This window comes from Saccostrea echinata, unplaced genomic scaffold (assembly GCF_033153115.1).
Source record: "Saccostrea echinata isolate AGI-Se365-2 ecotype Australia unplaced genomic scaffold, CSIRO_AGI_Sech_v1 ptg000029l, whole genome shotgun sequence".
In the NCBI taxonomy this organism is placed as follows: Eukaryota; Metazoa; Mollusca; class Bivalvia; order Ostreida; family Ostreidae; genus Saccostrea; species Saccostrea echinata.
Window position 1 is genome coordinate 13,561,840 of NW_026889778.1, and position 15,579 is coordinate 13,577,418.

General features: G+C 33.2%; 1 protein-coding gene across 1 annotated transcript; it reads left to right on the plus strand.

The window, feature by feature from the left end:
* Positions 1-1,896: 1,896 nt before the first annotated feature.
* Positions 1,897-4,813, plus strand: LOC133194522 (uncharacterized). The gene has a single exon (XM_061330462.1). The coding sequence runs from the start codon at positions 1,968-1,970 to the stop codon at positions 4,740-4,742; it is 2,775 nt and encodes a 924-aa protein (XP_061186446.1). The 5' UTR covers positions 1,897-1,967; the 3' UTR covers positions 4,743-4,813.
* Positions 4,814-15,579: the final 10,766 nt, after the last annotated feature.

A 15,579-nucleotide genomic window follows, 5' to 3' on the forward strand; every position in this document is an offset into this window, starting at 1 on the left:
ATATTGCCTGCGTCTAACTGTGTCTAATGGGTTCATAAAAGGGACAGACGGTCCAGCAGTCCTTTAACGAATAGTTCCTGCATAATCAGTGTCTTTAATAAAGAAATAAAGTATTTAAAGGTTATTATTTTATTCCATAGCAAACTTGAACTTTTTTTCAATCTGCCATATAAAAAGTAGATTCATTGATTACTGGATTTCTACGTATCAATCCGAGTCACTCTGAGATTGTAGTTTTTTTTTCAAATCACAGCTGAAAAAAAGAGTAAAATAAGTTTTGAGAGAGAAATTAAAGAAGGGGTAGTAAATGTACATGTAATACAGGCCCGCGCGTAGGAATCAATTACGGCAAAGGGGGAGGGGGGGGGGGGTTAAAACTAAACGAATAGAAATTCCTAGGGAAGCATAAAAAGTCACCAAACATTATTTTTTATCTAGAGACACATCCGTAATTTAGCTTTGTTTAATTTTCTATTTCTAGTATTTCTATTTTATTTTCTATTTCTAGTATATTTTGGCAAAATGATCGGATCTTATAGTACAGGGCTGTATTTATAATGTATAAGGCATAGAGAAAAGTCTTCTTTTTCGTATATTTTCAAAAACAAAGGAATTTCCGTGTTATTGTAACATGAATTATAGTGCAGGGATTTTTGGTAGTTTCAACTTCTCATGCTTCGATAGAAAGTACATATTATAGTGAATTTAATAATTAAAAAATCCGATGATTTGATGCACAAGTGTTCCCTCTATAGAAGAGGTTTTAGATATAAAAAAAAAAGTTTGTTGATTATTAGCTTGTGCGACACAAGTGAGCGATCCAAATTTTGATTTTATTTTAGGTGCTTAACCACACCCTGAATATTTTTTTTTATAGTGAGAAGAGCTAGGTTTATATGGTTTATACTATACATACATTGATATATGACTTGTCAAGATTGAATCGACTACATAGTTACTCAAAGGTTACTCCACCATATGCAGACGGTACAACTCGTTTCTTTAAATCGGGTTCGACATTTTATTTATGCTTACATGTACACGTGCTTCAGAAAGTGAAACAAGAATAGAAGGGAAAAATGTCTAAGGCCTAAGGTATGATTTAAAATTTATCTAGAATTACCTGTAAAAGTTGTAGGAATTGCATAGCTTTTTTAAAAAAAAAAAAAAAATCAATATAATCCATGCAAAGCAAATCGTTTATTTAATCATGTAAAAGGGGCCTAGGCACAGATTTGAAGTTTATATTTTCTCAAATTTTCTGTATAATATCATGACTTATATGTAGCTATAGCGTTGCTATATCTTTTAACAATTGTTATTCTAATTCTAATAATTTAATGCATATTCCCACCACAGCATGTATTGAATCATTTGAATTGTTGTTTTAAAAAATCGCTTGTCCCATACCGATTACGGTAGCCTGTACAGTAGCTAGTGGTAGGTCGTTCGCTTCGTGATCTGGAGGCCGGGTTTGATTTTCCGCGTCAAAGCTAAGAGTAAACATAGGTACATGTAGTGACTGTTTCCTCGCCAGGTTCCCAGCACTAAAAGTGAAAGCCTTAAACCCGAGTCAATAGATATTGAAACGATAAAGAGCCGTCACTCCTCGAAGATCTTGAGTGCTGAGTATAGGTCTAAATTAAAGCCCTTCACCGGTACACGTGACGTCTCATTATGAGTAATTAATTATAGAATGGGACGTAAAAGTACAACATACAATCAATCAATGTCCCCATAGACATCAATACAATCGTCGTTGATTAATTACTGTTTAGGTAATTATATTTTTGAAAATTTCTCTCGGATAATCCTTTATATTTCAGGGAAAAAATTGTGTCCTAATTGGGATCCACAACCTTAAATCATTTAATACTCAACAATTCATTTTTTCAGTTTTGAAAAAAATCTTCATCCGACCGTGTTTCATGTTGTTGAAGTAATTGTGTTCTGAATCATCTCCAACTATGGAAACAATATACCTGCATCAACTTGCCATAAAGAATGACTTAGACGAAGAAGATATTGAAAGACCCTCTCCAAATTTATGCACGGCACTTCACCTTGCAATATTAAATGGTGATGTAGATGCATGTCGTAGAGAAGTACAAGACGTTGAGCTTGTTAATAAAAGAGATGTAAGAGGTGATTCAGCTCTTCATTTAGCAGTGCGCTGGATAACGCAGAGAGGAGAAGATTTGATGAGGACATTGATTTCTTCTGGAGCAGACATTAATGTCCGAAACAAATGGGGCCAAACCCCGCTGCATTATGCCGTTTTTGTGGAATCCTTGACCAATGTTAATTGTCTACTTGCACAGACAGATATTGATGTGAATGTTGCTGATGTAAATGGTTACACCCCCTTACATTGTTGTTTTCGGTATAAATTAGGTGGTGAAGAGGAGGAAGATAGAGAGAAAATCCTCATAAATGAAGAAGATAGTTTTCTAGGCATTGCCGAGAAACTTATATCTGCTGGTGCAGATTTAAATGCTATTACAAAATGTGGAAACAGTATATTACATCTTATTGTCAGAAGAGAAGATAATACACCACTTTTGAAATTTATCCTGGAAAAGTACCCAGGATTCAATCTTTATATAAAAAATAATATGGGAGAGAATTTCTTGCATGTATACGTTACAAGTGAGGTGTTTGAAAAAGTTCATGAAAACATTGAATTTATCGCAAGACATTTTCCCAAAGAGATTGTTAAGACTTTGCTCAACGACAAAGATATATATGGAAGAGCGCCTTGGGCACACATGATCGATACTGGAAATGTTGATGCGGATACAATCATAAGGTTTCTAGAACTAGGCACTGATGTTCTGGCTACAGACAGTATGAAAAACACAGCTTTGCACAGGTTAGCTGGAGTGGGTTGGGCAATTCCTTTCCTTGAGGTATTGGAAATACTTATAAATGGAAAAATTGATGTGAATTCAAAAAATGTCTTTGGAGAGTCACCTGCATTTGTCATCTTTCTTGAAGAAGTGTTCAGTGTTTTAGTGAATACGGATTTGGATTTCAATGCAAAAGATCGGTGGGGTAGGACTCCTCTGATGTCAGTACTTAAGCATAGACCAAGGCCTGAGTTGCTCAGGAGGATGATTTTAGAAAGAAATGCAGATGTCAATGTTTCTGATAAATGGGGTTCCACGCCACTTCACATAGCATCATTTCACAACTTCGAAGAACAAGTAGAACTTTTACTTAACCATGGCGCTAATGCCTTTGCTGTAGATAACTTAAAGGAAAGACCTCTGGATATTGTTAAACGTCACTGCAGCTACCGATGCCACAAGCTTCTCTCTCACACGGAAAATACTGAACTTCTTTATTCTCGGGTCAAATCTTTTGAAGAAATGCTGCTTGAAATGCCAAAATGCATTCAAAGTTCAGTGATCAAGTCGAAGGAAAGTATTGAACATGCGATGGGTCTTCCAACAAACCGATCCGAACTCTTTGAATTTCTTATGAAAACATACCATGAGAGAACACCGGAAAATGCAAACGAAATTTCCAAAATCCATCAAGAAGTTGTAGGGCTTGTAAAAACTCTCTGCAGTAGTGTTGCATCATATGATAAACGATTTAGCATGTCTATTTTTCGCACTGGATCTTCAGAGGAAAATACCAAGGTTGGCCCTCCAGACGAATTTGATTTTGCTCTGTGCATTAATGAACTGAAAGAAATAACATGTATTGTAATAACAAAAGAATGCAAAGAAAAGGGGTTTGCATGCCTTAAGTTTTCAAAGAATCCAATACCTGAAAACTATTTGCAATTTTCAGACTCCGAAGGATATTTCCTTGCATTTCCATATCTTAGCCTTTATAAAACCTATCTAAAGAGAGCTCTGAATGAAACATCAACATGGACCAATGGACACCTATTTTTCAATTACGAGGACAAGATGGAAGTTATAAGTGGAAAGCCTGTTTTCAACTTTGAGGTTTACTGGATAGGATGCGTCTACAAACAGCTTAAAATCAGCATTGATCTGGTTCCTGTTGTGAACACTCCAGGTTGGTGGCCAAAGAATGTTTATTTTCCGGAGGTTCCAGAAATGCACGGAGATGTTCGAAGGGCAGGATGTTTTCTCATTCTTCAGACGAGAAAAAATGACTTTAATAGAAACAACCTTATAGCTGGAGATGATATTTTCGAGACATGTAACAACAATCGCGATGAAAAAACCCGAAGGATGCTTTGCATATCTGCTGCACCGGCAGAGATAGAACTGATGAAAACTCTACCAAGAGTATTTCGATTGGCTTATATTCTAGCTAAGATCATGAAAAGTAAAGAAATTTGTCCAAAAATTGAAGTCGATGAGCTTCCATCAACGCTTTACACGCATCAAAGTGCCTATAAATTGCATAAGCCACCTCCTATTAACCCGTCGCATGCCATCAAAAGTTACATGCTTAAGAACTGTACATTTTATCTTTGGCTTGAACTGCACACAACATTCGTGGAGGAGAATTTAACCAGCACGGACATTGCTGGTCGACTCTTTCAATACTTGATAAAATTCACAAACATTCGTCATTTAAATCCGTTTTTCCTTCCTTATTCGGACGTGTTCGAGTTCGAAAAAGATGAAACCTTATCATCATACAAGGAGCTCTTGCTCCGTTTAAAAAGAGAGTTAAGCATAAAGACTATTTTAGGTGTTTTAAATTACGAATTCCCGTACGAATGTTTATCTAATCCTCTGCACCGAATGTAAGTTTGAGTGTAATGAGAGAAAAAAAGAACATACCTGCAATCTTTGGTAAAGGACAATATAGTTTTTTTTTTAATTATTATCAATTATGCTACTGAAATACCTATTTCATGATGCTTTTGTATGATGCTTTTGGTACAAAATTGCTCGAAAAAATAAAGGAAAATAAAGAAAAATAAATCAAACTGTCAGGGACAATGATAAAAGCAATAGTGTCAGTAGTGCCGACTGCATGGGAGTTTTTTCTCAGCCTGAAAATATTGATCCAGAATTTCAATTCAAAGATACAATAATGGCTACAAACATCAGAAGTAATCAACGAACGAACGTTTCTGTTGTAGGCATTCACTTTTCAATTAGAGACAAACTATGAAAGTTATTTATTGAGTTGGTTGACAAAAAGTAGTCAGAGTTTTACTTGAAAAGCTTGAAGAACTTAAATCTGAACTCATTTAAAACGTTAACAACAAAATGCGGGCTTTGCTTAGAAATTGTCATTGATATTGTTAAGGAAACTAAACACACAGACGAAAATGTGAACTCTATTTATTCAATAAAAATCGTTTGAACAATCTGGAGAAACAAAGCCATCATCCAATACGTGATAATTTAAATGGTCACAAGATACATATCCGTTCAAAAATCACGATTTCACAATAAGTGGCTTATAAAGACTTTGTGCAAAAGACAGAAAGTCTCATTTCAGTTTTAAGGGAGGGTGTCTCTGAAAGTATCCAAATAACGGATTTAACTCGTCTATCTGCTAGACTGGAAAATAAACCGGCCTCAAGACCAAAAACTGGGAACAGATTTAAATCAAAATTATGATTTTGAAGACTTTGAGTTATAATTTACATATGTACATAAACAATATACAAACAAACAATGTACATAAAAATTTGCAACTTTGTAAAATACGAAAATGCATATACAAGTTTGTTTCATTATCAACATTATTTAAAAAAAAATGTATCGATAATTTAGACTCAATTCTGTTCTCAGTTTATGGTCACGTACATATAGTCTGGCCTTTTGAATATCAGCTTTCATAATAAAAAGAGGAGAAAGTTTAGGTAGTAAGAAACAAGATGAAACTAATATAATGTGCGTCTTACAGATATGTGTATATAAGAAGCAGCAAATGCAGACTTCGGCATCCTATCGAAAGCAATACACCATAACCTGCTGAAAGTGCAATAGGCAATATACACAGTAACCATTCAGGCCAACAATCTTGTCACTAACACGATGAGGCATGGTAATCAAGATAAAAAGGGGCATGATTTATTCACACTTGAATCTTAACTGAGGATGCTTTCATATTTCTTTGACTAATTATGGCATTAGAAGCCTTTTTCTCTATGTGTGATCCTCTACTGACCCCCCCCCCCCCCCTACCCAAAGGGGACATGATTTGAACAAATATGATTATACCTTACTTGAGGATGCTTCTGAATTAATACGACTTATCATGGATTTGCTATTCTTGGGAAGGAGATTTTTAACGATTTCTCCTATGTATTCTAGTGTTAAACTTTGATCACCAATTATAGTCCATCCCTACCCCTGGTGGTCATGATTTGAACAATCTTGATGTAAACTATCTTGGATGCTTCCATATAAATATGTTTAATCACTGCTTTACTGTTCCTGAGAAGATTTATAAAGTTTTTCATATGTATACATACGTAAAAATTTGATCGTCCATTGTGGCCCCTCCCAATCCCTAGTGGTCATGATTTCAACAAACTTGAATTAACACTACCTGACAATGATGTAAATATTACCAATCACGGCTTTGTTTTTCTTGGGAAGGAAAGTTTTAAAGATTTTTCCTAAATATTTCTATGTAAAAATTTGTTTACTCGTTGTGACCCCACCCTAGCCCAGGGGGTCATGATTTGAACAAACTTGAATCTACACTACCCAAGAATGCTTCAATAGAAATATCACCAATCATGGCTTTACTGTTCTTGAGAAGAAGATTTTTAATTTTTTTTAATACCCCTACCCAATTTTCACTATTTCTTAGATATCTCCCCTTAGAAAAGGATGTTGCCCTTCATTTGAACAAACTTGAATCCCCTTTACCCAAGGATACTCGGCTCAGGGTAAGATTGAAATTGGTCCATTGGTTCTGGTGAAGATGATGAACATGTGAAAGGTTTAAGACAACTACGACAACGACAGACAACGGACAAATTTTGATCAGAAAAGCTCACTTAAGCCTTCGGCTCGGGTGAGCTAAAACATAGATACGAGGATATTGTTTCCCAATTTCGGTCAAAATGTCCAAGAAATAGAACAACCATTTTAATGATTAAGTAAATATAAATTACGCACAACGATACAACAATGTAAATAAATTTTCAGATAAAAGTGTCTTGGAATAAAAAAAAAAGTATGCCGGTTGATTTGAATTTGAAAGAAGTGCATGTTTTTGTTAAATTGCAGTTTCTTAACTAAAAAAAATACAGTTTTATAACCAAACATAACTTAAAATACTATTGCATTTAAAAAAAAAAAACTATAGATAGTGATCAACAGCTTATTGCACATTCATTATAATTAAAAAAAGAGCGTTATATACATGTATAAATCTCATTCTCCATTTCAGGAGAAAAAAAACTCTCAAACAATGATATTTTTTATATTTCTTGTTTAGTTTTAGAAAATAAAAATATTTTCGAAAAATGCATTGCTCGCATATTTTTTTTTTAATTTTCGTAAGTTAGAAGTTTCCGTTTTGGGGTATTGTATTGGTACATAGGGATTTTAATGAAACTGTGAGAGTGATGGAATTCTTCTCTACTAGACCATACTAGTAAGTATATGAAATATGAATGTTCAACATTTAATGGAGTTTAGTCAAGGCCCAGTCACTGATAGCTGTAAACTTGTTACATGTTAGTATAGTGAAAATTGTCATTAATCAAGAATTGGGTACTAAAAATTATTATAAAAAAAACATTTGTTGATAATAGTTTTGAATTCTTTCTAAAAATATATTCAACAACAGCTATGCCGTGATTTGTCATGCTTAAGGTGGACCGACCCTCTGATCAGAGAGACAACTTTCTAAGTAAAAAATACAAAAAATTACTTATAGTTTATTTTATCAGAGTTCACTAAATGAGACATCTGAGTACTACAGTAAATTTGATCAATCCTTACATATGATGGAAACATTGCCTTTTATTTCCATTGCCTATACTTTTTCAAATTGTTTTATTATATTTGACAAAAAAACATTTAAATCCAGTTTTAAAACCCCTACAAAATTAAACAAGCTCTACCTTTTTAAGTACAATTTTTAAAATGGTTTAATGTATCAAGCACCAAATGTTAAATTTTTATTAGTATTACATATTTTCCCATGAAAAAATATTTATTAGAAAGATAACTCTTGATAACAGATGTATTCTTTTCTTACAACCACATATAACATTACGATATTCTGGCTTAGGAAGCAGTGCTTTATTATGTTTTCTAATATGAATTTAATAGGTATGACACTAAGTATACACCTCATATTTTAAATTTTATGTTGTGATAATAAATTATTACTTTTCTATTCTCTGTATTAAAATTTCTTCATATTATGATATGACATAAAAATAATTTCTGAAAAAATAAGCAACGCTTCATACCTCATACTATTTTTCGTTTGAATCTGATGCTATAGCTCTTGATGAACATCAATGTTGGGAAGTTTAAAAAATATTCGTGAAATTTAGAGCAGAGGGTCATTAATCCTTAAATTAAATGCAAGCATTCTCAAGAAGTGCAAAAATTCAAATTCGTTTAAATTATAGACGTAGGCAATGGGGTCAAAACTGAAAAGTTTTATATGGAAATACTTATTTATAGGCGAAAATCACTCTCCAAAGTACAACAAATGCATCATTTGACATTGACATTTGAAATAATACGAGAATAGTATGCACGTGTTTTAAAATAATGGACAACATAAAACCCATATTTTCATTTCAATTTAAGAAAAAAAAAACTACGCAGCTAATTGCAAAGAAAGTACCACAAAGCATTTAGGATAATCTCATTTTTTTACCTTATAACAGGCAATACTATTTACATGTCAGTTTATAAACCAGAAGTCTCTGACGAGACTGTAGCTCTACTGGTTGTACTTATAAAGGAAGATAAAAGTAGCACTTGGACTTGAAACTTTGCAACAGCAATAAATAGAATAATGATTCTTGGTTTAGTCTCTTTGTGGCAAGATTTATTGCGATCAGACTAAAACTGTAGGAGGAGTAGCCTTTTAAAACATATTTACAGAAATTTCGATTTATGTAACCATGGCAACATCATTCAGCAAAATCAAAAAACAATAACGACAATTATGTAGCTCAATGTAGTCTACATGTATGCCAAGTTAACTGAAATCAGACAAAAAGTGTAGGAGGAGTAGCGTTTTGAAAGTATTTCAAGAAAATTTCTATTTTTAATAACCATGGCAACACTGTTCCTTGAAATCCAAAACTGGTATAGAGAATTATGCTTCCTAGTGTAGTCTACTTTAAAATTGAAAAAATCGCAGTCAAACTGGTCGATCGAAATCTGTAGGGGCACCAAAAATATCGATGCTGTGAGCAACATGATATCTTAAAAATGCCAGATTAATTTACATTGATACACATTGTTAAGACACTAAACATTTCATCATTTCAATAGTTTATAAAGTTCTGACAAATGAATTGAATCTAACTATAATTCTCTCAGATGGGTGCTTTATTTCCTTACAAATGCCTCAGGGACACACACGTTAAATGTGCCAATGGTGTATTTCAAAATAAACATTTTTACAAAAAAGAATATTCGATAAACTTGAGTGTTAGATGACGAAACATGGGTGTACCTTTTATAGCCGAAAAGGAAGATTAAGAATGAATGTGGAATCAAAAAGAAAGCCGTCGTCCTATTATTGCAAAGAGAAGTAAGGGCTCCAAATATGTTTTATTGATTTTCTTTTTATTCAATAGGTCCAGTAAAACATGTACATACAGCCAATTACAAAGGAAAGACTATCAGTGGTAACTTTTATGTTAAAATTTCACACAGGAAAATCAAGCAGATTTCCTGCAAAGCAAGTCCAAATACCGGTCCCTAGAGTATTTTTTCTGTACCTGACAACCCTGCTGCAAATAAGCATAGAGAAAAAAAAATAAATTTTTGAAGAAAGGAAAGTTGACAGAGCTTAGCCATCCCCCATATTCGCTAGTTTTAAGCCATAGTGAGATCTTTTTCTTCCAAAAACATATGAAAGCAATCAAAGAAACTTTACAATTTCAGGTATATCATAGAAAGTGCTATTCATCAGTGTTTTAGGGCATCCCTAAAGATGAGTATGCTGCAGTTTTCTGGTCATGGGTACAAAAACTTTATACATGTGTAAACGTAAACACTTTTGAGAGATTGAAAGTACACGTATTAAGAATTTGCTTTACGTGCTTTTCATGTTTTTAGATGACCTTTTGCATTACTTATTGAACGACCCTCGTAATCATCTTCATCGATTAACAGAACAATTAATCTATCCTATTATTCAAAAGTTTTGAAATTATAATGAAAAATGAAAGAATGTCAGTAGTGATCTGGATTTTCTCTAGGTTTTTAAATTTACTTTTTCTTTCAAGGAGATGGGCGAACATAGCGTGCAGAAAGCCTACAGCTTCAGAAATATAAAAATCATGTTCAGTTTGTGAATTTAATATTTGGAGTAAAGTTCTCATATTGAAATTTATGAAATTTTGATAAACAAAACTTTTCTAAGGAAAATTTTCTCGGCAAAATTTATTCTTTTATTAAAAAAAAAAAATAATGTGGTATTCGTGGGGTTCGAACCCTAGCAATAAAAATCCTGAGTATCATTTTCTTTCGAGACTAGCACTCTAACCACTAGACTACATAAGCCCTAACGAACGGTGGAATTTAAATCATGTTTGTGATATGACCCTTGATTTAATGGACTTCAAGTATCTCGAAAAGATGCGAATATTATGTCATGAAAGTATATTTTTAAGGTATAGTGGGTCATTGCTCCATATTTTTGGTAACCAAACAATGTATATTTTTATGCAAACTGTGAGGATTAACTCTCAAAAAGGTGGAGCAAAGACCCACTCATATCGAAAAATAGTGTTATAGTATGCGAAAATGACTCCTTTTGCCCGCTTTAGTGTGTGTCTAATATTTCACGGGCAAATACATGTAATTTCAATCTTTGAGGGATTTTTGCAAATTGTAGAGATTTTACATATATTTTAATGTTAGACGAAATATCAAGGAAAATTTTGATATAATTGAAATTTAATTTTTCATCTTCATGTTTGTCACACTATAGGCTTATAGCTTGTCATGTTCACTCATCTCCTTTGTGTCCCATAATCGAGGAAATGCATAAATACAAGTACATGTACCAAAGCACAATTTTGGTTTGCGGTACCTTGATCAAATGCTCGTGTTTTCTTATAAAAAAAATTATCCAGATGAGTAAATTTGGAATTACATGCATTTTCAGAGATTTACCAATGCAATCACAACAATCATATTTTTTAAATTAAAAATACAACTAAATGTATAATACAAAGCATACGAATCAAACATGACAAAAGCATAGAAAGCGTATTTTCATCACACAAATCGTGAACGGAAGTTTCTGGACATTACATCAAGATCGGGATTCCTTAAGCCGCTAAGGCATTATTCAATCTTTCAAAACACTTTCTTTTCATGCAATATCATTACCTAGTTCTGAATTACAAACGTTTCATTCCAGTTTGTAGATTTATGTCTCTTTAAAAGGAACAAAGTCAGCCTTCTCCGTCACTCAATCGTGGTTCCCTGTTAATATAGGAAAAAAAAAATCTTTGCGAGAAATAACAAAGCATAAAAACAAGCTAACGGGTATTCACATGACAGAAACTCTAGATTACCTTTCACAACAAAAGCCATACTACAATACAAACAAGAGGTCAATGGGCCACAGCACTCATCTTAGTAGCTTTGGCCATGCTCTTAATTAAATTTTTGAATATTATTTCCTTCTTTATTAAAATGTCCAAATCGTGGCTCAACTTAGCGCCAAGTGGTCATGTGACTTGGAATGCTTCAACAACAACTAATTTTACATGACCTCGATGTTCTAGAGAGAAAGGTGTTTTTTCTTCATTAATCCATTACGTAAAATATGATCCACAAATGAAGTCTAATTCAGATTCTAACACAGGATCCATCCAGAAATTTTAAAAGGTCATAATCCATACAAAAATACAGTATGAAAATTATTGCATATTAATGCGTTTTTAGGAATTGGTTGTACATGTAATTAGCCTAGTTGTTATAGAGAAGAAGTCAAATTCAGTAAAGTTTACAAGTGGACAGAAAGACAGACGGATTGACGCCGTATACTGTACCGGTTGATCAGAAAATGCTTACTTGATCTTATTAGCTAATAATTATTTAATTATTCATGAAGCAATAAAAAATACAATAGGCTCAAGGGTCTAGAATCGCTTTTTATAATTTGCACAACACTGTCACTGTGATCTACTAGTCTCGTCCTGATTTTTGAAAAGAAGGCTAGAAATACGTTTTAAAGGCAAATAATTATTATTTGGTCCAGCATAGTTTTTTTTTTTTTTTTACCCATTTCGAGTATGCTGAATCCGAAAAATATGCTGGTCTTTCTGAAAATGGCGTTAGAAAGGTCAAAATAGCGAACATCCAATATCTCTAATTTAATGTCTTTCAAATAGAAGAAAGAATGTGTGAATATCTCACTGAGTGTAATGCAACTATAAAAATGATAAAAGAATGCTAACATTATAATTACTTTAATACAGAAAATTTAGTCGTTTCTACACTTAATTCGAATTTCCTCTGATTTATTTGTCTATTGTTTCTATATTCTGCTTTGTTCAGAATTTTACATTTGCAAATATCCATACACTGCAGATTGAAATTTTTCCTCCGCATCTCACTATTCTACCACTGAATGATGGTGAAGCTGTAATTTATAAGTCAAAATGGCGATTCAAAATGGTGGATATCCATTTTATCTAATTATTTCTTAATGTCGTTCAAATAGGAGAATGGATGTGTTAATATCTTATTGAGCGTAATGCAATTATGAAAATGATAATAGAACACTAATATTAATCACTTTAATTCGGAAAATTTAGTCGTTTAAATTTGAAAGTTGTATTAATAAGCTCAAAATGGCGATTCAAAATGGCGAACGCTAGAATTACATAAAATACCCAAACTGCTTAATTCTGAGTCGTTTTGCAGAAAATAAAAGGAAATAATTACAGTTTGCATTTTTAGAGTAAAAAAATAATGTTTAAATATTCAATAAAACTTTGAGGATATTGTTGTTAATGAATTATAATTTTTATAATACTCATCTTTGTTTTATTACTTCTATTATTAAGATAAGATTTTCACTACATCTCCGAAGAACTTTTACCTATTACCTATCTAACCATGCTTCTTAATATAAAAAGTTATTAATATCACACAATAATTGCTGTTTGGAGGACAATATGACAATTAAGCTACCCCAAGAACAGTATTCCCCGAGCCCAAAGGCGAGTGAACATTGTAGTTCGAGGGTTGCTAAATAATCTCAGTTGTTGGAAATTTTTGATCTACTTTTAGTCCATGCAGTGAAGAAAAAAATAAATGTTTTTATTCCTGTGGAAGGTCTAGTGCAACATAACTTAGTGTATGATTTTTTAAAATGATGGACCACAACCAATCAGAAGGCTAGGAATTATTAAATCATATTAATTTGAATGTAATATACTATATATCAACATATTTATAAAGAATTATCAAAACCAGTATAATATATACGTAAACCATAAATATTCTTGATTGTCTAGCTCTGATTCTGCGTCCCTGCATTTGCATTTTGTTATTCATAGCCAACAAAATTCAACTGTGTTCACAAATATTTAATGTTGTGAACGGATAATCTTGTATTGTTAGATTTAAATTTAAGCGACTACAATCCTCTTTTTTCTAAGGAATATTGTATATGTTCAAAATCAAAATCGATAATCCAAACATACTTTTTTGTCATACTCGGATGGAATTCGGTGCCTTGTCTGGAAATTTACAAAATCGGAAAGAGGAAAATGTTTGTGTTTAATTCCCCCTCGATTCTTGATACACCATACACTGTCCTAACAAAGTAGTGTGGATCAAGTTGCCTTGTGAAGTTCTTGGAGTGTTCAAGAAAATTTTGTTGTCAAGAAAAGTGTTGACTAGATCAAAGTCAAGAATGGCTTCGGCCTATTGGTATGAAAGCTTGTACGTGATAGAAATCACAAGGAATCTGCAGGTGCTCTTAGATCGCACAATTATACAACTTTTCTCACCAAAAATGCACACAATGTGATATCAGATGATAAAGTTTGAGAATTTTCTTGCTAATGGAATGACTTTTCTACCCAAAAAGACAACAAATCTATATGCTCACAAAAGAGAAAGCTACATGTCTTATCAGAGATTTTTTTTCCATTTTGCATAAGGTTTTGGAAAACAAAATACATGTAGTCTTTTAACATTTGAACATAAATGTGTTGGTCCTTGAGCTGTTGAGAAGACCGAAATTCCGAAGACTGACTGAACATATAGCATTTAAAGCTGGAATAGAGGATGTTGGAGGAAAATACTAAGCTCTTACAAGTGCTAATTTCAAAAGATAGTGCAAAGGGTTCAATGAAGTCGGGCAAGAATTTCTTCAGTTATATTTGAAGGTGTGCTGAGGGATGTTGAAGTGGAAGTGCGAGTTGATAATGACAGCGATTCAGCAGTGATTTAAGGGGGAAAGGGGTTCAGAACTTTGGAACACTGTCAAATATGAGGAAAACAAGTCGAGTTTGTTTTAATTAAAAAATGAAACTTTTCTAGTATTATTTTTTGTTTGATCATTAAATGGACTGATCAATATAATCGGCAACACTCAGAACAAAGGGACAGCAAGAAAAATTCCTCTTCCTATTAACTTTGCTATACCTTGGGAAAAAACCATATTACCCTGTCTCCTCCTATCACTCATTATGAAAAAAACATTGTGAATGCTCGCTATCTATGTGGGAGGGAGGGAGGGGGAAGAGGTGAGTGGATGGTTGAATATTGAGTGAAATGCGAGAATGATATTGGTTAAAGCATTCTGCGCTAATGAAGAAGCAGTTTGTAGTTCTTCAAGCAGTGCTCTAGTACTGTTCTTGAGTGCCCTCTTGCACCTTTAGCTGTTCTCATACTAGCATATCATATATGGACGTGTCATTGCTCATTCTTTCCAGAAATAGACACCTGTAAAATGCGAGTGGAACCTTTCGAAAGCCTGCAATTATTCCATTTAAATTGTTTCGGCGATAAATCTGTCTTTTCCAGAGCTTCAGAAAAATATATTTAATACAATTCTCTCATTGTAGTACATATCAATAGAAGGTTGAGGAGAAGGAAAATTAACTGATAAAAAAAAAACTCCAAAAAATCGTCTTTAAGTTGCGTAACAAATACACAGTGTCCACTAACGTGCATCGAAAATAATTTAGGAATTACGCTTCCCATTCTTTTAATATGCATGTAAAGCGAGCACAATGCCAGGCAGTACGTGATATAAAGATAGGCAGATGTAGTGGTAACCTCACATTACCAAGTCCAATGAGATAGAATGGATGTTCTTGGTTGTTTACTGCAAACATATGAATGGCCATTGCAGAGATTTTTCCGAAATTCACATTATAACTTACAGCTGTACCATCATTCAGTGGTAGAATAGTGAGATGCAGAGGAAAAAAAC